Source organism: Sinocyclocheilus anshuiensis, unplaced genomic scaffold, assembly GCF_001515605.1.
Source record: "Sinocyclocheilus anshuiensis isolate Anshui unplaced genomic scaffold, SAMN03320099.WGS_v1.1 scaffold1365, whole genome shotgun sequence".
Classification (NCBI taxonomy): domain Eukaryota; kingdom Metazoa; phylum Chordata; class Actinopteri; order Cypriniformes; family Cyprinidae; genus Sinocyclocheilus; species Sinocyclocheilus anshuiensis.
The window spans coordinates 2,026,080-2,052,531 of record NW_015551032.1 but is presented as its reverse complement, the minus strand read 5'-3'; the positions used below and the strand labels follow the sequence as shown (position 1 = coordinate 2,052,531).

General features: G+C 36.6%; 1 protein-coding gene across 1 annotated transcript in view; it reads left to right on the top strand.

Moving 5' to 3' along the window:
- Window positions 1-3,789: 3,789 nt before the first annotated feature.
- LOC107661236 (poly [ADP-ribose] polymerase 8-like) overlaps window positions 3,790-26,452 on the top strand; it is a 38,263-nt gene continuing 15,600 nt past the window's right edge. Inside the window, exons 1-6 of the mRNA XM_016450734.1 lie at window positions 3,790-4,425; window positions 4,972-5,026; window positions 17,439-17,476; window positions 18,843-18,932; window positions 21,070-21,140; window positions 21,276-21,344. Coding sequence (XP_016306220.1) covers window positions 4,335-4,425; window positions 4,972-5,026; window positions 17,439-17,476; window positions 18,843-18,932; window positions 21,070-21,140; window positions 21,276-21,344 — 414 coding nt within the window. The 5' untranslated portion in view covers window positions 3,790-4,334. The remainder of the gene's footprint in view (window positions 4,426-4,971; window positions 5,027-17,438; window positions 17,477-18,842; window positions 18,933-21,069; window positions 21,141-21,275; window positions 21,345-26,452) is intronic.

The following is a 26,452-nucleotide window of genomic DNA, read 5'->3' as shown; positions in this document are numbered from 1 at the left end:
TTATTGTAATTATTATTTCTTATCTAATTTGAGAATAAAGTTATAAATATTTTACATTCCCAAAGTTAGGATATCCTCACTTGAAAGCGTCTTGAATCCCCAAAAGTAAGATGTTTAATGAATTTGCTAGGTTGTTGTTTCAAATATAGCATTAGGCTACAACATAACAGTAAATATAATATTATAATTTAGATTATTTATTAGGCCTATATATTAACTGATAATGTAACCAAGCATAAATGTGGGTTTTGTGACTTTTCTGGATTCAAAATTCAGTAAAACACGCTAAGCACTGGTCTGTCCTCTCGGAGTAGGGATTCTCTCATTAGTGTGAGGAGAGTGTGAAATGCAAAACCCGTAGTGGAGCTTCAGATTGATCACAGAACGCTTCATTTACACCGATCCATACTCCAGTCCGGCTTTCGGTCTGTGGGTTGATGGGTGGCACAAAGTCTGACGCACAAGTTGATTTTAATAGCTGTTTATTTAACTTGTAGAAAAGAAACATCACACTCGTAATGTTGCTGTTGTACTGAATATCAGTATACATGTGCTTCGTCCGGATAATCAAAAGGACAATGTTTATGTGATACAGTTTAATTAAAAATCAGCAATGATAAGCGGAATATATATTTATTAGCAAAACACACACACACACACACACACACACACACACACACACACCTTTCCTGCAGAAATGTGAGGATACTCATAACTGATCATAATTCCCATTACGTAGCAGGGCAATGAAGATTCCTATAAAACACACAAAAAAACAAAAGTTTATTAAATTAAAAGATTACAGTATTTCATATAAAATGCCAATTTCCTGGGCGCTGTTGATAAGGGCAAATACATTAAAGATGTGTCCAATATAAATATCTAAGGCAAGCAGTCTTTTGAATCAGGAGTGACTCCCAAAACGGACCTGCTGCAAATTCTGCTGATTTGAGTTCTGCTGAATGATTAAGTGCTGAAGACAAACTTGGGTCTCAACATATCCAACGCAAAACCTTTAACAGTCACGAAGAAAGAGGATTATTAGTAAATTGGATGCATCCAGCCTCTTAAACACACTTTATCTAGCATGCAGACCTGATAATATAGAGCACTAGAGTGCATATGTACGCTCACAGTCATCAACTGTTTGACTAACTGTGAAATTAGGATTAATGAATTGAGTTCAGCATGGAGTCAACTCAAATGATGTGGGACACCCAAAAAAACAGGAAACACTGCTCTTCTCTCTGTCTACCTGCTTATATTGTTCATGTTCACTCTCTTTTGTCAAATTCTCCTTTTGTCTTTAGCCAGCTGGCAGTAAATATGTGTTTGTGCATGTCTTTATTTTAGCACAGTGCTTCCTAGAGGGGTCTCAACACATGAATGAGGGAAACTTGAACATAAGTTAACTAGCCTAAGAAAAAGAGGTTTTTAGTGGGATGGTGGATAGGGAAGCACAATATTATCGGGCCTATATCAGAATCGGCCGATAACGACGTTAAATGTAAATATCGGCCCGATATGAAAAATTATGTCTATGTCTTGCCGATAAGAGGAATATGTTAACTCGCATGTGCTCAGGGAGTGCTAGTGATTAGATCACATCAGCAGTGTGGCTCATTCTTGAAGCAAAGTCACCAGGGCTCTTTTATCATCCTCATAATGGTGAAATCATCGAAAGGAGCACTGAATGATGTGTTGATGGCGGTGCGGAGAAGAATCATTAGCCAAGTTCTGCATTGCACTTCAGCAGCGTTGATTCCAACAACATTGCATTGAGATGAGGTGCCATTTAGGTGAAAGAGAAAATGATGAGTGTGTTTGTGTGTGTATTCATCAGAACATGCACTAAATCCTCAATCACACAGTGTATGGAAGGGGGAAATACATTTGAGGCTCAGTACAGGAAGATGGATTTTCCTGCCACTGCAGTCATCAACCGAGGCCTTGCCTGCTTCAGCACAGCTGGGCTAGTGTGGTCTCCTTGGAGCAGCTCCAAACTGGTGAGCCACCAGCCAAAGTCCGGATGGAGCTGTTAATCAAAGTGCCACTAAAACAGCCATCCATCTTCAGGCTGGACGGGCTACTGTGGCCTAAACCGTGCCCCTCTACAGCTTTTCCTCTCTGGTGTGAACAGAATCTCAGTTTCATTCATGCAAATGCTTGATGCAAATTTAGAAAAACTAAACAAAAATAAAATTATGGTTATTTATCGCCAATGATGACTGTTTGATAGGATTTCAATCAGCTGTGATAAATGATGGATAAAAACAATAATTAACCTGTAAATCAATGTTAATCTTTAGTTTCCCCTACACAAAAGTACCATGGTACGGTGATTATAACCAGATTATCATATTCATGTACCTTGTTAGGCTATTTCTACAATACACCAAGTATATATACGTACAAAAAACAAAACTATTACTATAATAACGTGTTCAAAAAACATTTGGCTAGTGTTATACACATTTATCCTTGTGAGAGAAGGCGTGAAAATTGTATATATAGACTGGAATGAAACTGTTCAGCGTTCATAATGTTGATGTGAGAAGAATGATGGGTGCAAGCACAGTGTGAGAAGGGTGATGAACTGTGTTGTGATGTGTTCCTATTACTTGCATGACCCATTCCACATACAGTTTAAAAGCTTTGTTGCTCTACAGACGAAATGCAATGTTATAACAATGTGTTTGAGGTGGCAGTGTATGCCTGATACATCATGGACACTGTGGAATTAGCTTGTTGCATAAATTGACTGCCTTTCTGCTAATATTCAACATGGCATCCATTTTGGAGTGAGTTGTTATCAAATAAAGCTGTTTTATATAAGAAGTCACAACGTTTTTTGCAGTTGGTATGATTAATTTACGATACTGCACAATCAGTTGTATGGAATCTGCAAACGAGGCTAACTGTTAAACTCTGAAAGCATTCAACGAAATCAAGGCCATGATATCATTATATCACCAAGCACATATGATTCAAGTTGACATCTCAAGGCTTTCTCCAGTGATACAAATGCCAAGGTTGTTATCTCCTTTAAAAATCAGGGACCATGCAGATTCATGAAACACTCTTAAAAAAATTCTTATTGTAATTATTATTTCTTATCTAATTTGAGAATAAAGTTATAAATATTTTACATTCCCAAAGTTAGGATATCCTCACTTGAAAGCGTCTTGAATCCCCAAAAGTAAGATGTTTAATGAATTTGCTAGGTTGTTGTTTCAAATATAGCATTAGGCTACAACATAACAGTAAATATAATATTATAATTTAGATTATTTATTAGGCCTATATATTAACTGATAATGTAACCAAGCATAAATGTGGGTTTTGTGACTTTTCTGGATTCAAAATTCAGTAAAACACGCTAAGCACTGGTCTGTCCTCTCGGAGTAGGGATTCTCTCATTAGTGTGAGGAGAGTGTGAAATGCAAAACCCGTAGTGGAGCTTCAGATTGATCACAGAACGCTTCATTTACACCGATCCATACTCCAGTCCGGCTTTCGGTCTGTGGGTTGATGGGTGGCACAAAGTCTGACGCACAAGTTGATTTTAATAGCTGTTTATTTAACTTGTAGAAAAGAAACATCACACTCGTAATGTTGCTGTTGTACTGAATATCAGTATACATGTGCTTCGTCCGGATAATCAAAAGGACAATGTTTATGTGATACAGTTTAATTAAAAATCAGCAATGATAAGCGGAATATATATTTATTAGCAAATAAATAGCTTTTTATTCCATGGCAATCAGAAGCCAGTGATGCTGAGCAGGTCCAAAGTGCTGGCCAGCAGCAGAGAGGGCGCGTGGGGAGAAAAACACGTCCATGACATCATCCGCCTTGTTGTGATTCCCCTTCCCACCGGGTTCAGCTCGTGGATGCGAACACAGGATTCCCACACTGATTTGCCCCGTGGTGCAATTTCAGCTCATCCGTTACGGTCTGATGCTCTCGCCCGAGTTGGTTCTACTTTAAGACTTGCGATATCTTTTTTTTTTCGCTCCGTGGTTTGGCTTTCGACATCGCCATTGTTGGGTTCAGCAGAGTTATGAGGACGACTGAAAGATGCTTCCGGTGTAAAAGTGATATCTTTTTGAAGGCTGTCGCGAGGAAGAGCTCTCCGCTGTGCTCATGCGATCGAGGCTATTGTTAGAAGAAATGAAACGGTGTCGGTTGGCGTGACACACCTGGGATTGTTACAGCAGACCTCCAAGCACGTATTCCTACTGTTCCCCACATCCATCGTGCCTGCAAGCGGAAAGGATTCGTTTGTTTCGCCGAATATTAGTTAGAGAAGCCATTCTAGTGTGTGTTATTTCATGGGGATGTGTTCAAGGCAAGAGAGGATTCAAAAAGACGTCGACATCGTAATTCAAAGGTGTAAGGCAGAGAAAGACTGCCTGTTTTCTGGTGAGTTTCCATTGTGTCTTATTAAGAGAGTTGTCTTCCTTTAACAATTGCCATAGATTTAATCAACACAATGGACAGGCTGTCAGTCTCACCGCTGATGCCTTTATGTCCTCCTTCACACGAAAGCCCGATATGTTCAAAAACACATATGTGACTATTGTGCTCCGGCGTACGCAATTTAATCTTTCCTGGACATTATAAATTATGCAATAATCAACTGCAACCGAGGGCCTTGCAAAACGTAAACTGCCTTTACTATTACTACCACATATTCTGCTTTTATCACCCTAATAAACGCATTAACATTCGTCTCAGGTGTTGTTTTGTGATGTGAATGATTTTTTAATTAGCCCACGCCTTACTATTGTTGAGCATCACACAGTTATCAGCTATCCATTTAATTCTTGTATATTCATTGTCGGTGGACATTCCCTGTTGATGTTGCCATGGAGACTACACTTGTTGAAAGGGACTGTTTTTGTGGTCCAGTGTGTTATATTGTTCACAAACCCCAAGTCTGATTGTCTGATTGTCTGTTTGTTTCAGACTTTCGGTTCTCCGACTCCACCTTCACGTTCACCTACTCAAAAGGACCTAAAAGGTAAATATCACAAAGGCCGCTATGCTCTGAATGTAAACAGCTGCTGTACACTCACACTCCTGATGCGTTTATGTTTTGAGTTATTATATTTGTCAGTGTTTAGTTTACAAAAATGAACATTTCATCACCATTCTATCAGCCTCATGTTGCTCAAAATCTTTCTTGCTTCTGCAGAAAAAACAAAAGCTGCCAGGTGGAATGACTCAATATCTATTCGCTTTTAGTGAAGCTGTCATACTGCCTAACATCATTTGTGCTTCACTGAGAAAAGTTGTTTGGGTTTAGAACATGAGGATGAACAAAATATGAAATATGAAACGACCTTTTTTGGGGTGTACTAAGCCTTTAATAGGTGTCTCCATCATGATGTGCAAGGCTTTAATTGGATTGAGAATGTCGTTGTTGGTTCACTTGAGGTTCACGTGATTTCTCTTTTCACATTATACCGTCAGTGAGGACAATAACCTCATCTTCATTGTCTCTGTTCACTTCTGTAGTGGTCAGCAATGCTTATAAATCCTGTGCATTGATAAATATGTACCATCTTAAGCATACTGTAAGCAGTCTCTTAGCTGCTCTGTGATTAACAATAGATTTAATTTACATGTAATTAATTACCCTGTACTCTGTGATCGACATTGACTAATCACTTTTACAGTAATGATTTGGCAGCCATTTTCAGCTGCTATGTTCCTCATATAAAAAAAGAATAAACTCTTTATTGTGTGCTAGTAAACAACCCAGAGCACAAGGAAACGGTCTTTTGAAGAAAATCAAGTCATGTACTTTATTTCGCGTTCACTACAGTTGATGGAAATTAAACTCCCCGTACTCATCGCTCCATTGATCATGAATGCCAATGTGTTCAAGTGTGGCTGTTTTATTTACATGTCACTCTCCAGGGGTCACACTTTTGGGGCATTTTTGAGTAATGATTTGCTTGAAAGCTGTGAATATTTGATAGATGGTCTTTGATGTCAAGTTTAAATTTAGTTTAAGATTTTTGATTTATGTGTTGGCAGTACAAGACACTACAAGAAAAGCTGAATGTTTGCTGGATGAATGTTTGTCTCTACACATTCTGCTAGTGGAAGTTCATGGTACTTTCAGTTAGGAGTGGATTTGGGTTAGTGGATTTGGGTTGGTTAGTTAGTGTGAAAGCTTGGGCATGTCTCGTCTTACTCAAGTCTTGTGTCTGATGCACAATATTGTCTGGTGAAAGGAAACATGAGAAGAACACCATTGCTCTAATTCTTGGAAGGGCAGTCTTTCCAATCTATTGACTTGTTTACTATACAAACATTTATCTCTGCCGACATATTATTAAGACCTTTCCACCAGATTGAGATGAAAGACGGACAGCTTTTTCTTCGGCAAAATGGGACTTGCAGCTTCATTTAACGATGAAGTCAGATGTGATACCAAACTGAAATTTTAGCTCGAGGCCATTTAGATGCAAAGCTACTAGATCTTGGTTAAAATGAGCACTGGTATAGCGCTTCCTAGGGGTGGGACAAAATATCGATATGGCAATATATCATTGACCTTCTCTGTGCAATACGAGAATCGATACACTGGCATCAAATATCGATATTTTAATTAATAAAATAAGGCGTTCTAAATAGATTTCCCTGCTCCCAGCGTTGCTACTTCATGGCTCCTCGAGGTGGCGCTCAACACATGAATGAGGGAAACTTGAACATAAGTTAACTAGCCTAAGAAAAAGAGGTTTTTAGTGGGATGGTGGATAGGGAAGCACAATATTATCGGGCCTATATCAGAATCGGCCGATAACGACGTTAAATGTAAATATCGGCCCGATATGAAAAATTATGTCTATGTCTTGCCGATAAGAGGAATACGTTAACTCGCATGTGCTCAGGGAGTGCTAGTGATTAGATCACATCAGCAGTGTGGCTCATTCTTGAAGCAAAGTTTTGCCTGATTGGTGATTAGATTCACTGTTTTGGATCGCTGCATTTAAATTGAGAATGCACGTGCAATGATGCGTTTGGTGTATGAAAGAGTAAACAGTAATAGCACGTGCAGTGGCAGCAGTGACAGCCTCCCCCGGGTCCTAATGCCTGTTTGGTAAGGAATTTAAATTCCGTAGGGGGCGCTGTTGGCCTACTTCTAATAAAATAAAAGCAAAATACACAAATAATATTTAGACTGTGTTTCTGATTAAATAAAGCAGTAATTAATGTCATAAAATCATGAGTATGTTTTGATTTACTACTACTGCATCTTTCTGAAAAAAAGGAAAGATGAGCAGCGATTGATATATAGTTTATTTATAGTTATTTTCAAATCTTCAATGTACTGTCATTATAAAAGAACTTCATTATTGTTTATTTAATTCTTACAAATAAGTTATTGTTAAAACTAACCAAAATTAAAAATAATTTGCTTATAATTTTCACACAGGAGAGACTTGGTAATATTTCCAAACAAAAGAAAACATATCGGTATCGGCATCGGCTATCGGCCAAAATGAGTTGAAAAATATCGGCATATCGGATATCGGCAAAAATCCAATATCGTGCATCCCTAATGGTGGACACAACCCTCTAAATTGCGAGTAAATCACTCGCATATGCGACTAAATCGCTGCTCAATGTGAAAGCCCGCAGGTGATGGAGATTTACCGCTGATTACAGAACCGGCTTTACTGATAAGATGCGCGTTAAATATCGCATGCGATTAATCGTGCAGCCCTAGTTAAAATGAAGACCAAATCCTCGAGTATGAGCCGCTGAAAATGCCGGAGTTTTGTTCAGTGCATGTGCTCAGTGAATGAATTCTGCATCTCAAATAATCTTATAAACAACAAAGTGATACGATGTAAACGAGATTCATTTGCATGGTGAGCTTGCGCAAGAATGGAGTCATCAGTTTCAATTGATGGGGAACGTTCGTTGCTCGCTTTCTTTATATGATTTAATCCCTATTTGAGTAACCGTTTTGTTTTCATGCTACTAAAATAACCAATGTGAAGAATGTCAAGAATATGACGTGCCATTTCCCCACACACAAAAACATTCCTTAATGTAGGTAGGCTATTCTATTTTAATCCTCAAAGTAGAATTTATAAGAGTGGCGCAGCTTTGTGTACAGCTGTTACCGGGGAAACCAATATATTTCTGCTGCTCCAAAATCGCCACCTACTGACAGAAAATGCATCTGCTGTTTTTGTTAGACCAATGCGAAAATCAAACAATGTTTTTACGCAGAATAAACAGTTATAAATGTGAACCGGTGGATCGACCAAAAGCTAATGTGCCTTCAAAAATCTAAACATTTGAGACAGTAAGACTTTCAGTATTTGTGAAAAACTGTATCTGAACTGTAAATCATGCTTTTTTTACAGTCATTTTGTGGTTTAATATTACCATAGACATTGCCCTACCCTGCTCATACAGTATTTATTTTAATTGTGCAGGGCTTAAAAATCCTTAAATTTGATTTTAAAAATCCTACAAATACCCTGTAAATTGTTTCTTTTCTTCTTTTTTTTTTGTTAATTTTGTAATTTATATACTGAATGTTGGCTATTTATATTATCCAACAGCAATCCAGACAGAGTGGTTTTAATAGCACAATAACATCTGATTTAACGTGAATAAGTATGGAAATATGTCATTTACCACAGTTCTAAAGTGCTGGAAAAGCTCGAAAATGCACCTTGAAAATGCATTAAAAAATGCTTGAATTTCACATCGGCAAAGGTGTAAGAACCCTGTAAAAATGTACTAGCCAATGGCGATTATATTGCCAAGGTGTGCGTAGAGGGTTGTGGACAGTAGTGTGAGTAAAATAATAGATGCCCCAGCCACATTTAGGTCCAAAGTCTGGACCCACCTTGGCTTTTATACCATTGGGACAAACAAAATCGACAAAGAGTACACAATATGTAAGAACTGCATTATTTGCATGTGCTTTAAAACCTGGCAGGTTAAACATTTAATTTTCGTGCTGTTCTGACATGCGCATTTTCTGAGTGCGTACACCTGAAGCGTGCACACACTAAAAAGCCTGTCAAACAGTGCCTGATTACTGGACTAAGTTATCTTTTGCGTCTGATTGCACAAATACTGTCAGAAACACACAAGGTTTACATATAAACACAGTTGGTTATGTCTAAATTGAAAGTAAACAGTTGAGAGAAAAACAGATGTGTGCCTGTATAATAGATGCGTGTAGGTCTTAAAATGACAGCAGACTAATACTAAACATGCTGGCGCTTGTCATTAAAGGGATAGTACACCCAAAAATTTTAATTCTGTCATTTACTCACTCTCATGTTGTCCCAAACCTGTATTAATTTCTTTCTTGTGCTGAACGCAAAAGAAGATATTTTAGGTAACCAATTGCAGTTGCATTGGTTTCATAATAATTCGCAATCTTACTGAATAGTTCACTTTTTAGATATAATAAGCCTAATTATTTTTGCCTTTTGCATAAAACGAAAACAAATGAACTCGATTCTGTGCGTGTGGCTGTGATGTGATCTGCCAGTCTTTTTTGATGTGCGCCCTCTGATGGAACAGAGTGGCAGATGATCGGAGGTTGCCGCTTCAGTGCGTTGACTTGAAAACGACAAATAAAAGTTATGGTTAAAATTAGGGACCGTGCCGAGCCGAACCGTGCTGTGCCGTACTGAGCCGTACCGAGACGAGCCGTACCACGCAGTGGAAAAGCACCATAACACTGCACTAGATTTATTATTCATTTCCATGTTTAGTTGTTTGCCACAGCAAAAATGTAATCCATTTAGGTGTCCTGAATTAAAAATGGGGAGTTCCTTGTCATCTTCTGTTTGAACTGGTTTGCAAATGTCACTCTTGTTCTTAGAGGAGGTACCATGCATTACAAGCAGGAAATGAGCTGGCAGGCTGTCTATGAAAAAATATTGCACCTTGCCTTATAGGAGGGAAAGTAAGAAAGGAGGAAGTAGCACATTTCCTGTATGTAGAGCTGCAACCTGCACTCAACAGCTTTTACTGAAGGATCAACTTTCTATGTAATATAGACATGGCCTCAAATTTTTGTGTTTTTGTATTTTCTTCACAGAAAACAAGGTAGCTCTAATATCTGATATGCCAGATAACCATGATATTTGATACAACAAACCATTCAAAGATGGATATTCACATGGAGATCACTTTTGTTAGATGTTACCAGAAGTAGGTATAATATGATTCAAGCAGTGAAAAGCCCATAATCCCAGAGATGCAGTAGTTTCTCATGAATAATCCATCATGGCCGAGATCAACACAAATTATGTTTGAGTTTCATCATCTTGGTATAACTGAATTTGCATAATTACCATGAGTACTAAATTGTGACAAGCTCTAATTCAAACAAATGTTGTTGCATTAGATTTGCATACTGGCAGACCACTGGAAATAAACTTTGGGTCATTTGGTATACTATATCAAAAACTATTAATTCAGGGAGTAAATGAGGAAGTACCGTAATAATATGAGATCCAACTAATGTGGTAGGTGTAGTATAGTCCAGGAAATGAAAGTATCAGATAGGGCTGCACAATTAATTGAATTTCTAATCGTGGTTACAATTACGGATGCCACAATTACATAATCGTTCAAAGCAGCAATTAATCGTTCAAAGTCCACTTATGTTATTCTGCGTGCTTAAGATGCTTTTTTTCTTTGTACATGTTATCTTAAGGGTTTTCCCATTGTTTTAATTTTAGTTTTAGTATAACATTATAATACCATGCATATTTTTACCTTTTTATTTAAAGAAGAAACCAATCCAATGTATAGTTGACATTTGAGGATTAATACTATAGAAAAGCAATAAATGTTTTTCAGTTAGTGTTTTCAGCTTGTTTATTTTCATATAAAAATATGGCATGCAGTTGCTTCAAACAAAGGTGTAAACATCATTCATTTAATCGTAATTAATAATCGCAATTACAATTTCAAAGGAATAATCGACAATTATGATTTCTGTCATAATCGTGCAGCCCTAGTATCAAAAGAAGTAATTTGCCATGTTCACACCGCATTGGATTTTTGTAACGGTTTTATGCCAGTTTAAGGTTATATAAACCACAGTATTTGTCAGAATACAGACTTCACAGTTACAAATTAAGCCAGATACATTATTATTTGCTTAAAATGTATGTATATATTTATGTGTGTGTTTATGTATCATGTGTACATAGTAAAACATATAGGCCTATATAATAAATTAGAGATGCACCGATTGCAATTTTCTTGGCCGATTCTGATTTCCGTTTTTTTTGTAAGTATGACCTGCTGATACTGATTTTTGCCAATTCCAATTTTCTTTCTAACCAGGCCTAAATGTAACCTACTTCTATTTTAACATATTTTTTGCCCTGTCCATTGTTATGGTTATCACTATCATTGCAATAATAGTGACATCCGCATATAAATGCATGCAGATGTCACTCCTGAAACTTTGCAGCATGTAAGCAGTCACTGGTCCTCTTAGCATCATGAAAAACAAAACTTATTCAAATTCCGAATGGATTGTAGCCAAGAAAGCACCCAAAGAGCGCTCCGCTTATAAGCACTAAAAAGCGTTATTCATTTCAGTTTATCACAATCTCACAAAGTTCTGTTATAATCAATGAAGCTGTACACTGCAAAATTAATCTCTTATTTACATCATGTTACACTTTGTTTGTTATAATGAGAGACACCTGAGTGTGCAGCACTGAACAAAACTGGTGTTTTGAGGGGTGCGTGGATTCTAACTAAAACACTTGACCATTGCTCTCAAGAAATGAACAAAAAATGTCGGTGATTGGCTACATTGATCATTGCTAAAAAAACACGTTGAAAATAGAAACCTTTGAAGCTCTTCAGAATTCTAACACAAATACACACTGGAACGTTTGGAAAATATGTTTCGCCAGTATCCTTTTTCTACAGTTTCAACTGAGGTGCCCTTTCTTTTGTTTCGTTCCCTTTAGCACTCCCGTAGAACCGGCACTGGATACAATTAAATGCAAAGAAATATGTTATGAGTATTTCATACATGTTTTTAGGCGTGAAAAATGATCAAGATCATAAAAATATTAAAGCCAAAGGTTTTCAAAAAACAATATTTTACCGTTAGCCACATCAGTAGCTCGAGAGTGCGCTTATAGTGTCTGTATAGGGACGCTAGAATTTCAATTTAGAATTTATATACATTAAAAAAAACAAGATTTATATCATTTTTGCGATTTTTAATGAAATACGAATTTCGAATAGGCTAATAAAAGTTAGTTTGTGTCTGCTTATTCTATTCATCAGTGTTTGAACCATTAAAGAAAAACTGCAGTTTCCATATTTAATTTCTGGTTTACAAAATGAAAAATGAATAGACGCAAAAGTACACGAACTGGCAAGCCTCATCTGGCACGACATAAATACATTATCAATCGCCGTTTACACTGAATGCAATAAAATCAGAATCATTTACAAAAATTTTTGGTGGCCAAATTTCAGTGCTTCCCTAGTTATTTTTGTTGACGTTTTAATCAGGCTTCTTGTCTGATCGGGAAAGTAAAATTCTCTCTCACTTGCCCCTTTAAAAAATCTACCTGTCCCATACAAGCGTTAATCGAGCCCTGTGGTTCCCCCACAGTTTACTTTGGCCCTACACATATTACAAATTGCGAACTTTGCGTCTTTTTCACTCAAGAACTTCAGCACTGATGACATGTTTACATGCGGATGTGAGTGTAGGTGTGACGTCATAATGGACCGGCTCGTAATTGGCTGACTGACCAGCTGGTCCCTGGCCGTTCGATCGGTGCATCTCCATAAAAAATAGATTAAATAAGAGGCAGGTGCTACTGTGAGGATTAGTTGATGTGCCAAATAGTTGAATAATATTTTATTCAACTGATGCAGAGAATCTCACGTTCTGCTTTACCATTATCTGCCCAACTTTTGGCTTTCTATAGTTTTTTGTGGAGCTACTGGTGACATATTTGAACTGTATATCAGCAGTGCATTTATACTGTAGCATCATGCTGAGCACTGATTTCATCACACAAATCACATTGCAGTTATTATCTTAGGTCATGGCAAGTAATAATGTCATATGCAAACCACAATGGAAAGATTTTCTCAGTGTGACAGGCAGTTGAAAAATGACTGTAGATGCACTGCTGAGACGTGCCTGGAGGGTTCTCAACTCTGGCCCTCAAAGTCCACTTTCCTGAAGAGTTTTGCTCCAACCTTGATCAAACCTGCCTGCCAGTAATTTTCTAGTAATCCTGAAACCTTGATTAGCTTGTTCAGGTGTGTTTGATTTGTAACCGAGCCAATCTTGATTACGGGTCGATTAGGTCTAGGTATGACTTTAGTCATTAGAATTAAAACTTGATAACCATTTATGAATGCATGTTTGTAATTTTAACTGAACTTCGGTACTTCTTTGGTCATTCAGTGTTTCTGTAAAAAAAATAAAAATAAATTGGGGGGGGGGGAAGTATATACTTATATATAAATACATTCATGAATGTTTTTAATGAATGGATTTTATAATAATACAAATAGCAATGTGTAACATTTTACCATATTTAGTGCAACACTTTTATTTGTTCCCCACAAAATAGTTTTTTCACTAAATGTTTGGATTTCTAAAATTATTGTGCACTGATTTTTCTAGAATAACTTTTGCTGCCGAATTATCCACTAACCTAGTTTATGAATTTTTTTTTATCATAGATTATAAATATACATAGGCCTATATTTTTTCATATTTATTGTTTATTTTATTTTTCTTTATAATGAAGTAGTCTGTATCTAGTAGATTGTGAAAGAATGATTATCAGTTCCACACACAGAGGTATATCAATTCTACGTTTATTTAAATGAGGGAAAAAAACTTCACTGGTATCGGATCGGTATCGGTATCGGCCAATCCCGAACCCTAGGTGTCGGAATCGGTATCGGAGGCGAAAAAGGCGGATCGGAGCATCCCTAATTAGGTCAGTCACACTTTTAAACACATTTTATTTTTGCTATAGTAAATCTACAAATTCACACTCTGTGTACCATATTCAAGTGATTTTACTATGATTACATAGAGCAATAAGCATGAGGTTGTCATGGCAATCAGATACATCACACGGATGCGCTTTTATTTTGCCACACTAAACTTAGCAATAAACACGTTGAAAATAATGCACAATAAACATGTTTGTCAACACGATCTCAAAGGAGGCTTTTATTTAGCAAATCAAAGAGTGAATTGCTCAGTCACTGTTTTAAAACAGACATTTGTTGGGCTTGACACTTTTCATTTAATAAGTCTTATTGAAAAATAGACGATTAAACAGTTTAATAATATATAATGTATGCATTTAGCAGACGCTTTTATCCAAAGCGACTTACAGTGCATTCAGGCTATACATTTTTTTTACCAGTATGTGTGTTCCCTGGGAATCGAACCCACGACCTTTTGCGCTGCTAACGCAATGCTCTACCACTGAGCCACAGGAGCACAGATTATATTCTAAAATCTATACAGTAAATGGTCTACATAAATGTAGAACACTGAGCCGCTAAAACGGCTGTGTCTTGTGGATCACCTTTATCTGACTGTCCGGGTCCGGAGTCATCAACACAGCATCGGAATCTTCAGCTGACTTGTTTCGTTATCTCCAGATTTCTCTGCAGTTCGTGTATGTTGTAAAAATGCTGAATATCCTTTTATGCCACACAGCAGGCCAGCATTATATCAATGATTTTCTGCCCAAATTAACTATATTATGTGCATATTTACTTCTTATTTGAAAATATTTATTTATTATTATTCTTTATAAAATATTTAGTAAACACTGGGGGGGGGGGGAGGCATGCCCCCCTGGCCCCCCCACAAGCTATGCCCATGCATAAAAGAGCTTAGAGGATTGTAGAAGCAAGAAGTTTGCTTTTGTTAACACTATAAGGTAGATTTAGGGTAGGGTTTAGTGTAGGTGGTAGTGCATATTTATTTTCAAACATATTTATTTTCAAACACAATAGAGTATTAACCTATTAACCCCCTTATGGAAAATGTTATTTCTGAACTACGACAATGCGTACAACAATGAACACAATAAAACAATGCCAGATTCATGTCTATCTGTTTTTATCTGTTTCACACCTTTAGCAGCACTCGCAGGACACATTGAAAGTGTCGTGAAATGTGCAAGAAGCAACATAATATCATTTTGCAGAAATTTCGGGACCAGCACATTTTTCCAATGAGCCTGGGTTAACTGTTTCAGTCATAAATATAAATTCAAAAATTTTTTACTTAATTTTTACTTAAAAGGTAATTTAGATGTTACAACATTTTTTTGGTTACTTGACAAAACATTTTTTTTTATTATTATTTCAGTAGCAGAAATTGATGTTGGGCAGAAAATGTAAATTAGTAGATCCTGTAAAATTAGCTATTGAGGCAGAGATGCATTATTAAGAAGCCTTTCTGTGATGAGCATAAGCATAAACCTCATACACCCGAACTTAATGCATTTTTGCACAGTCATTGGCATTTAGCAGATGTTTGTAGCACTTGAGAAAAGTGTGCTCATGTGACCAAAAAAACCCCAGTATCATGCATAACACAACCCAAGTCATTTTTTAATAAAGCCAGGTGTCATTCTGAATAATGCTTTCTGTGAGTGGCACCATCCTGTGAGAGACCTCAGGAGTGGTTTCACTTCCACTGAATCAATCTCTCTTCTGTGTGCTTTCATCACATAATTACTTATGGGCTAGTATCGCGTTCTATGCCAGTAGTAGTCAGGGTCTACAAAGAGTAAGCTTGTGTTTTTTCATGAAGTTATTTGCCATGATCTTTAATGGTATGTATAAGGTCATTGGCTCCATTAATTCCTGAATATATTTTCTCATTTTGTGCAATGGAGCAAAAAAACATAAGCACATAAAGGTCACCTGCGCGATATTTTCACTTTTGCCAGATCAGCCTATATCGAGGTAATTAGTATGATTTTGGCAGTTTCATGCTGATCACTATAAGGCTTTTAGTGAGCCACTTAATTCTCCACATTAATTCAATGAAGACGGTGTCCTGTTGTCAACACTGTTTGTTGCAACCTTATTTACTTGATTGCGTCAAATGTATACCACACTTTCCTTAATTACCTCTTACTTAAGTGTTTAGACTAGCTGTTTTCAGGACTTGCGGGCAGCACCCCTCTGGGACCCGATGGTCTCTTCTGTAAAGCATCACTTAGAATTTATAACATCTGCTAATTTCTGTTATTTCTGTCAAATTTAATTGAGCCTTATTTATTTATTTTATTGCAATTTTGCTGATATAAGTTGTTGTTGTCGACACTAGATGGCTTTTCTGTCTTCACAGCATTATATTTCTGCACCGCACTGAAACTAAAATAAAATTAATAGTTTTTTGTAGCTGATCATTTGTTTTAATTTATTCATATGTGAACAGTTTATAATTTCAGCTATTCAGTGAGTAATGGACTGGTGGGATCCCAACATCTATGACAATTATATCTTACAAAATCAAAAGTCAACACAAAAATCCATGATTTCCATGATTTTGAAACATTTTAAATACAGGTTTTGCAAAGCTTGTAGAGTTGCATGCAGCTTGAGTGCTGCTGTCATTAAAGCAAAAGGGGACAATAGCAAAATTTCAGAACAATTTTGTGGGTCCATTGTCTTTTTGTCAATGGTGTAGTGATGTTCAACTTTTCACTGTATTTTATGCTAATAATATTATTTGTAAAAAAAAATTATATTAAATGAGAATAGAAATGCTAAAAATAAAATAAAATCGAAAATGCTAAAAAGCAGTATTTTTACTGGTGGTTTTTGACTGCATTGTATGTAATACATTAATAGACTTCGGGTAACACTTTAGTATAAGAACCATTTCTCACTATTAACTAGCTTATTATTAACATATTGGCTGTTTATTAGTAGAGTACTTGGCACACAGTTTATTAGCACATATTCTGCTGCATGACCATATTCTACATCCCTAATCCTACCCAATACCTAAACTTAACAACTGCCTTACTAACTGTTAATAAGCAGCAAATTAGGAGTTTATTGAGGCAAATGTCATATTTAATTGTTTGTTAAAAGTGAGAATTGGACCTTAAAATAAAGTGTGACTGAGTCAGGTACAATAAATTATGACTTTATTACAGTAAGATCGAAACAGGTGCAAAAAGAAAAAAAAAAAAAACATCCGGTGGCACTCTGTCACAATATGATATGATAATATTCAAACTGTTTCAGAATTGATTCATTGTGATGAAATGAGACATTTGTGTGTTAGGTACCATATGTGCATGAGTGTCTGAGAAGCAGTGTAATGGACTGCAGTGTTACATGTATCCTTTCTAATGTTAATATTTGTGTTTTTTTAGGGTGTCCTACTCTGTTCACGTCTCCGATGATTATCCAGGTATTACACACACAAGTTGATGGATTATTTGATAAATGGATGGATCATACACTGAAACTTTCACCACTCCTCTGTATATTACAATAAGGACCAATAGACCTTTAACACTAGCCATACTGCTTACTTAGGAGTTTAGAAAAAGTGGAGAAAAAACTCCAAGTATTTAAATTTGCCATGTAACTCGTCCTGCAACATCTGCGCTAAGGACAAATTGGGGAGTGATGTTATGGTTCAAAACAATTGGATTCAGCTGGTCAGTGATAAACCAGCAAAAAATGCCATAGACTTTCATTGAAGCAGGGACACAGGCCATATCTTGGGACCAGAATATTATATAGAGTTGGTGGTGAACTTTATATGGCCCAGTGAGGAACCACTCAGAACACCCTATAGCGTCCACATAGAAATGTGCTAAAAACCATTCAGAACACATAAGCAATTGCATAACAATACCCTGCCAAGTACCAACAACACTAGCACTGTGGCAGTCTGTTCAAATATAAAAGTATAGTTCATAATGTAATTTACTGCATATATACCTGACCTGATAGGAAAGATGATGCAGGGTCTACCGTGTAAAGTGACAGCTGATATTAATAAGCCAGTGCTAATATGGCTAAACTGCAACATGCTCAGCTTCAGTGTTATGAAGTGCTGTACCGCAGCTGCTTTATACTCCTAAATCTTTTCCTGTTGTCTCTTTTCTGTCACGTAATTATAATGGCACAAGTGAACGACGTATTTGTTTTCATTCTCTTGTGGGCCATAAAATGACAACACAATGTAAAGCTCTGTGGGTTTTTGGGGTATAGTGATAACGCTGGATTTTTGCTTTTAGGTAGCTGGTTTTCAGTAGTTTCCCAGTGCAGTCAGTTTTTTTGTCTTTGCTTAGTTAGATTTTTTTTTAAATAGTAAACACAAGTTGAACATTTATCCCCCTCAAAACACACACACATTAAAATTGCATTTTGTTGTGAAGCCTAAAATTTACACACAAGAGTTGTCCCTTAAATCTAAATATAGAAGATGCAGACTTCCTTTTTGCAAGACTTAGTCTAGCCTGAATCACAGCATAGTGGCAGACAGTCAGTTTTGCATACGAATTTGCTTGGCTCAGATTTAGACAACATTGCCAAAGAATGCCATTGGGGTGGGTGCTTTAACCTGAAAATAGTGGATTGTCTAGAAACTGTAGAAGTAGCACATTTCTCTCTTCACTCTCATTTGGAGTGTTTCTATTTATTATGTATAAGTTGCAGGTTAATGGTTTTGGTTACCACTGCCAGGCTTGATTACACTGTTAGATCTTCTTCAGGTCTAATTTTCTAGGTATTTTAATAGCACCTGCTTGTCCTTGTCATTTCAGATAACACATATGTGTCTAACTCTGAAAACGATGATGAAGTGTTAGTCACCAGGGATCCAATACCAGTGATTTTCCACAGAATTGCAACAGGTAAGAATCGTTACCATCTAATAAGGAATCATAAAAGAGCTGCAGCTGAAGAAAACCAATGAACCAGTTGAATGATCAGGTATTTTAAAGTCACACCAAAGGGAAAAGGAAACCAGCAGCCTTCCAGATCCAGAGTGTACGTCAGTAGTATTTTAGTCATTGTAAACTTTGTTCAAGGACCTGTCAGCTGAATATTTTAGCTCCAACCATGAAATACCATGATTCCAACACTTAAACAATCAAATTTCATAGAGTTGGCTCAGAGTTTGAACAATATAATCCTTCAGATCTGCCATTATTAGTGATGGTCAGTAGACAGATCATTACAAAAAAAGCAGTGGAAGCACATGGTACTGAATGTATACCATATTCATGTAAATATACAGCATTTAGATTGTACTCAAAGGTACCACAAATACAACCATGATAAACACTACTGTTTAAAAATGTTGCTGTCGGCAAGATTTTTTTTCAAATGTTTTTGAAAGAAGTTTCTTATGCTCACCCATTTATTTTTATCAGAAATACAGTAAAAACATTAATATTGTAAAATATTATTGCAAATTTAAGTTTTCTATTTTAATTTATCTCCGTTTTAATATTTTTTGATTTTAATGTAATAATAATGCTTCACTGCTGAATAAAATGATTTATTTCTTCTTAGAAAAAATCATATTGTCCCCAGACTGTTAAACGATAATGTATGCCCCAAAAAAGAACATGGTAATGCAGTGGTACATTTTAGTACTTTTTTTGTATTCACATAGTGTTGGCCAGTCTCTCTCTGTTTTTGGAGCTCTTTGATTACACTTGCAGTAACTCTGGAAATTATCCTGGAATTGTACTGCATTTCTTCTGCTCCTATTTTTAGGACCAATCAAGAAGTATGTGCCAAAACAAAGTGGCAAAACAGCAGAGATCTTGGCTAATTTCCCCTAGCAGTTAGTTAAACCCTTAAAGGTGCACTAAGCGAATTTTGTCAAACGATGTTGATATTTTAAAGCACCAAAACAAACACGCCCATACCCCAACAGGACCTCGCCCCTATTTTGATAACTCCGTCCCTCACGTATGTACACAACCCTGACAGCGACGATGGCGGAATCTGCTGTGCCTGCCGGCCGAGGGTATGATGTCATCAATAAGTGAAAGCGACGCGTGTTATTATGGTAATTCAACATAAAAATCAACGTAACTCACCGATCAAGAAGAAACAAAGCAACCTCGGCGTCCGATTCCAGGCTTTCCTGCTCCTTGAGTTCTCTTCACTGCTGGAAAGCTGCTCCAATATTTACGCAGGTCCTACCTCTTGCCTGATCATAACCCTTCTTTTTAATGTTTTGTTCCTCCAAAATTTTCCTCTTTTTTTTTCTTTTTTTATCTGCCATTTCTCACTCTCTATAGTCAATCTGCTAATATCCGTCCTGTGCACTCACTGAGCGCTCTCCTTTCCCTGTCATTACTAGACACGCCCCTTACTGCTGATTGGCAGCGAGTGTGTTTTGGGACTCGTTGCGACACTGTGGTCAAAAGCGTTTTTCAAATATTGCTTAGTGCACCTTTAATAGATGCTTGTCATACACACCTAATAGTTTTCCAATCCACACATTTAATAAAAAAGTGTTGACATCTTCCGGCACAGTACATTACAACTAATGAGCCTGTGCATATTCTGCTGATGGATCTTGGATGTGCAAACTTTGTCAGTTGTAAATGTTTTCTGACACAGACCTCTGTATAAACATATCTATTTTTACTTGGAAGTGTTGAAAAATGCAAGTGCCACTTCTTTGGTCAAGACCTCACTGTTCTATTAGCACTTTAATGTGGCAGTGTGTTATCCCAGATTTGTGATTCTGAGCTGTGATTGTAGGTTTTGTGGTTTGGAATTGTAATGGAATTGACAAAAAAAATAGTCTTTTAGTAAGACCTGCGTTGTTTCAGTTGAAACGTTTGTATTGGCGTCACCATGCACACAACTGGTCTACACAAAACAATGGTTAGAAAGTTTGTATATTCAGGACATGACCAGGCCTGTCACAGGAATTATGCCAGATATGATCTTAATCTGAAATTCTCAGTTCACAGTATCATGCCATCCTCACACATCTGTGCTTTCACTCTATTCTGTCTTTAGAAATACGCAAAAATAATGATGCCACCAGCTGTCTGTCTATTAAATCAAAACTTCAAACCGACAAAAACGCGGTAAGAAATTAGACCATAATTTTTACTTTTATCATAAAATGTCTATTTGTTTTGTCTTATTTACAAATGTGAGGTATATCAATGAGTCAGTTGTATTGTGACTAAAGCCCTCTTTTGCTTTTGAAACCTTTCCAGTGCCATTATGCTATAGAGGAGGATTCAGAGGGTGACAATGATTCAGAGGAGTTCTACTATGTTGGACAGGTAAGTTCAGCTTAGTCACTACACTACATTTATGTACATAACATTTCAGTCTGTGGAATCTTTTTGTGCAGTCTTATTGACTAACCACCTACAATCCATATTAACCAAGTAATAAATGCGTGAGTATTCCAGCTAAATTGTTGTCATAATTTTCAGTGTATACATGCCTTTTTTTTTTTACATTACTGTTCAATGTTTTGGAGGAAACAAAAGAATACTTATATTCTATACTTCTTACTGAATTCTCTCACAACAGTCTAATATTAAATGGCTTTTTTTATGACACTCATTGGTGCAGAATGAAATTTAGAAGCATGTGCAAATGTGACCTTTAGTTATAGGGATAATAGTGAAAGATTCAGAGTTGGAGTTTGCTGAAAAATGTCCTGTTCACCATGTGAACCTCTGCCTCACGTGGTCAGTGCAACTAAACTTCCTAAGGTATTACAGGTATAAAACCAGCTTCAAACCCACAGCACCTGGGGCTTCAGCCTTTTCATGTCATGGTAAATTTACCTAAAGTAGTTTGCAGCTCATATAAAAGAACTTTATAACTCTCTTAACTTTTAATGATTAGTCCCTCACTCTTCTGAGAAAGTTTCCATCCTGAAAATGAATGTTTGCACACATGGATTGTGCTTAAATTAATCATGTGACCATCCACTGGAGCAAATCCATAAAGCTGGAGTGAGTGAGATTTGTGTGCTCTGTGAAGACCAGTCCTAAGGTGATGAAGATTCATGCCCTAATGCCTGTGCCATCACTGGCTCTTGCTCACTGTAATGTGGCAGTTTTGCAATCCTTTGCTGTTCTGATGATCTCAAAACCTTCGGGAGACTCTTCCATGCCACATGCTGGCAGATTTTCTCTGAACTTCAGGACAGCTGGGGCGTTTTCTTGATCTCTGTTGTACTGAATATTTAAAAAGACCAGTGCTTGAAGTGGGCGGTACGACATGTTGCCAGTTCTCAGAGTCAAAGCATCAGTGTCTTTAGTGATTAGAAATTACACTATATAAATCACACCACTCAGGTGGGGGCACTAAGTGCATTACCTCTCATCTCTATGAATCACGTGAATGCAAGCGGAGTCAGTCTACCTGTCAGGGGTTTTCAAAGTGTGGGGCACAAGAGCATGTCAGGGGAGGCGTGCAGAGTAGTTAAGAATAGCCTAATTAATTCTTGATTACTAATTTGAATCTGTACATTATAACGAAAGCAATACCTTAAAATTAATATATAATAAATTTTAAACTGGTAAACTCCTGGAAATTTTTCAGTCCAAGGATCCAGTAAGCGAATGCATTCAAACATTAAGTCCAAAAACAGCGCTAATGAAGAGAAAACGTGGCCGATTACATCAGAGATGGAGGAGAGAATAGTGGCTCACTTCCAGATGTCAGTAAATTATTCTTTTCAGCGTGTATTTGGCTTAAAAGCACGAATGTTTTAAAATGTATGCCAGCTAAAGGTGTTTTAGATTATGCAGTGGCCAGTGGTTTAGTAATTCTGAATGGATCCATATAATGGCATAAACAGTCAGGTCAAGGCAGCTGGTTTAGTGGTCTTTTGACATCTCCCTGTGGTCCTGTTTGGTATCGCAGCTTGACTGGTGCTTATTTGTATTAAAAATGCTGTAAACAACATTTATTTATTTAATTTTGTGGCACTATATTAGGCCTGGGTGATAAAACGGTATTGATATTTATCGACGGTACCCCTTCTTCGATAACGGTATAAAAAATGTTCGATATAGTGCACGATATAGGCACGTGCTATGAGTGACGCAGACAGCACACACAAACACGAACACATGCTGAATTGAGTGCTGTGACTGCCTGTGATGAGGAGATTGTGAATAAAAAAATGAATATTAGTCGAATTTAAAATAAACATTTGCATTTGAATGTTAGGTGTGCGTCAGGGAGCGTCATCAGTGACGCTAGATGCGGTGATAATGATGTAAGTGACGTTGTTGCATTTTAATGTTTTGTTAGTCTAGCCCACGAGATGCGCCGCTGCTGTGTTATGCATTCAAAATATTAGAGAAATATAGAAGCTCAATGCGGAGAAGATCTTTATTAGGTGAAAACCGAAACCAAGCCATTCACACAGATGCGTATTCAGTGCATTTTTTAGACGAACAAATATGACTGCTGCACTCGCGTCTCACACAAGAGATGTAGCCATGCAAAGTTAAAACAGTTTAAACTTTTAGAAAACACGTTGCGAATTTGTGGAGGTTTATTCCTTTTCACTGTGTCTCTTATGTATTTAAATGCAATCTGCGTGATGGGTGATTCGGCTCTTTGTATCAAGCAATGCATAAATACATGATGCTGTTTTGTTCATAATTGTTTATGCAATTTACGAAATTATATTTGATTTATATGAGTTAATTTAGACGTAATGTAAGTTTTTTTTATAGACAGTTATTTCCTTGCGTTGACAATTTAAATGCGCTGCATTATTTTGCTCATTGCACCCTCCTGTGGCCTCGGGAGACAAGCCAAAAGTTTCCTTAAGACCTATTTAATCTGTATATAAAACATTCAAAATTAACCATTTAATTTTTATTGTGTTTGACTGTTAAAACAAATATTTGTTGTTTGTCTCAATAAATTGGGTTAATGTAAAAATACAGTGGTTAAATAAAAAAAAAAAAAACTCTTTTCTCATTGCACCCTCCTGTGGCCTCGGGAGACAAGCCAAAAGTTTCCTTAAGACCTATTTAATCTGTATATAAAACATTCAAAATTAACCATTTAATTTTTATTGTGTTTGACTGTTAAAACAAATATTTGTTGTTTGTCTCAATAAATTGGGTTAATGTAAAAATACAGTGGTTAAATAAAAAAAAAAAAAATTCTATTGCTCTTTGTTTTAAAAAAGTCAATAATTATCGATACCGAACGATATGAAACATTATATCGTTGATGCATTTTTTTAGCTATATCGCCCAGCCCTACACTATATACATACATTGTCAATTTGAAAAGTAAAAAGAAAATGAAAGGGGGTTGAGGGGAATACCGGCACTTATTTTTTACCATTTCAAGTACTGAAAAAGACTGAACTTCATTCATCATTTACATCGACAAAAGCGTGATTAATGTACATAACAATGTAATATTTATTTCCTTTTTATGTATTTTTTCTGTATATATTTATAGTTTTTTCCTAGCAAATTAGTGCCACTAGTGTCACCAAATGGAACTGCAGACCTGACTGATTCAGAGTAAATAATCACAATTTTTTTTTCTTACAAACAGATAGTCCCGTCCCAAACTAATTCTCAAACTGGTTGAGCCAGTGTTGCTGTGATGGGCAAGTCTAGAGGCTCAAACAAACAGATTAATGTTTTTCATGGAAATACGAATGACTTATGATGTGTTATTTTTTATGAGTTATTAAACTGGATTAGAAGAAAGTACTTAAAAAAAAAAAAAAAAAAAAAAAACCTTGTAGTTAAATAATTATTTTTTTAAGTTACTCAGTTAAGGATATAAAATCAAAATCTGTGATTCATATTTTGCCTGTTCAAATTCACCTTTCCTGTTAACTTCTTGCAGCAATTATTACTGACTAGGATTGTATAAATATAATGATTACCCTTGGATTTCTTGAGGAAAATGTCTCTGCCTCCTTCTAAAACACGACATCTCTGTGCCTTTTAATCTGCTCAGTGATGCATTAGAAAAAGGATCAAGGAAAATAAAATCAATCAATGATAAAATCAAACAGTCTGAAGGTGCTGGTATGGCAAATTAACTTTCACAAGAAAGCCATGTAGTTTGTTTTGGACACAGCGTTGAGTTCTGACTACAGATTACTCTATTATAAGATCAGTCTCTTTAGACTAAGGGTTTTTTTTCTACTCGCCCGCACTGGTTCAATTTTTTCTTGCCCTGCCAAAATTTTCATTGACCCTGCCACAAAAAAATAAAATAGTTAGTTAATCCCATGTAACCTTGAATTCTAATAAATACAAAATTTCACAATTATTAATTCCAATTTCAGTACCACTGCAAAAACTACTAGCCTAAAAAATTGAAGGTTCAAACATTAAAGACAATTGAATACTTAGTAATAAAATAAGAACAAATTAGAAGCAACAACACAAATAAATACAATAGAACAAAAATACAAATTAAATAGTGCTTAAATATTTTTCATGTAGGTCTAACAGTAGGTTAGTATTTAGGTACAGAAAATTAATAATTAAATTTAAAATAACATTGCATAGTCTTCACATTATAAATTAGATATAGATTAATCCTAGTTAAAGCTACAAAAGTTATTTAGCTTAGAGCAGTGAGTGAATTTATCTGTCTGTTGTTGTTTGATTAACATTAATGACACAGACAGGTTAGGCTGCTGTCAATACACATCCAATTTCTTTTTTGACTGTTGGCTTTCACTTAAAGGGATAGTTCACCCAAAAATGAAAATTTGATGTTTATCTGCTTACCCCAGGGCATCCAAGATGTAGGTGACTTTGTTTCTTCAGTAGAACACAAATGATGATTTTTAACTCCAACCGTTGCAGTCTATCAGTCATATAATGCATGGCAATGGTAACAAAATCTATGAGAGTAAAAAAAACATGCACAGACAAATCCAAATTAAACCCTGTGGCTCGTGACGACACATTGATGTCCTAAGACACGAAACGATCGGTTTGTGCGAGAAACCGAACAGTATTTATATCATTTTTTACCTGTAATACACCACTATGTCCAACTGCCTTGAGCGCGCGCACGGCATCCGGTGCATGAGGTGTGTGTGGCTCTGGCGTAGTTTACGCAAGCGCCGGAAGTGATCTCTCGCGCGCATACGTCACTCATTGTTTACACAGTGCACAAACATTGTAGGTACGACGGCTAATCAAAATGGTACTTACTTGCGCTTATCCAGATTGTTCAAACCGACTTAAAACAAAAAAATTACTTTCTCTCGCACGAACTCATTCGGGAGTGGTGACTTTCCACGTATTCCCAACTTCTGAGCCTGCTCGCCTGAAGTTATGGTTGATTGCTCTTCGGCTGGATATCAACACACCCATTAACGTAAACTACGCCAGAGCGCGTACACACCTCACGCACCGGA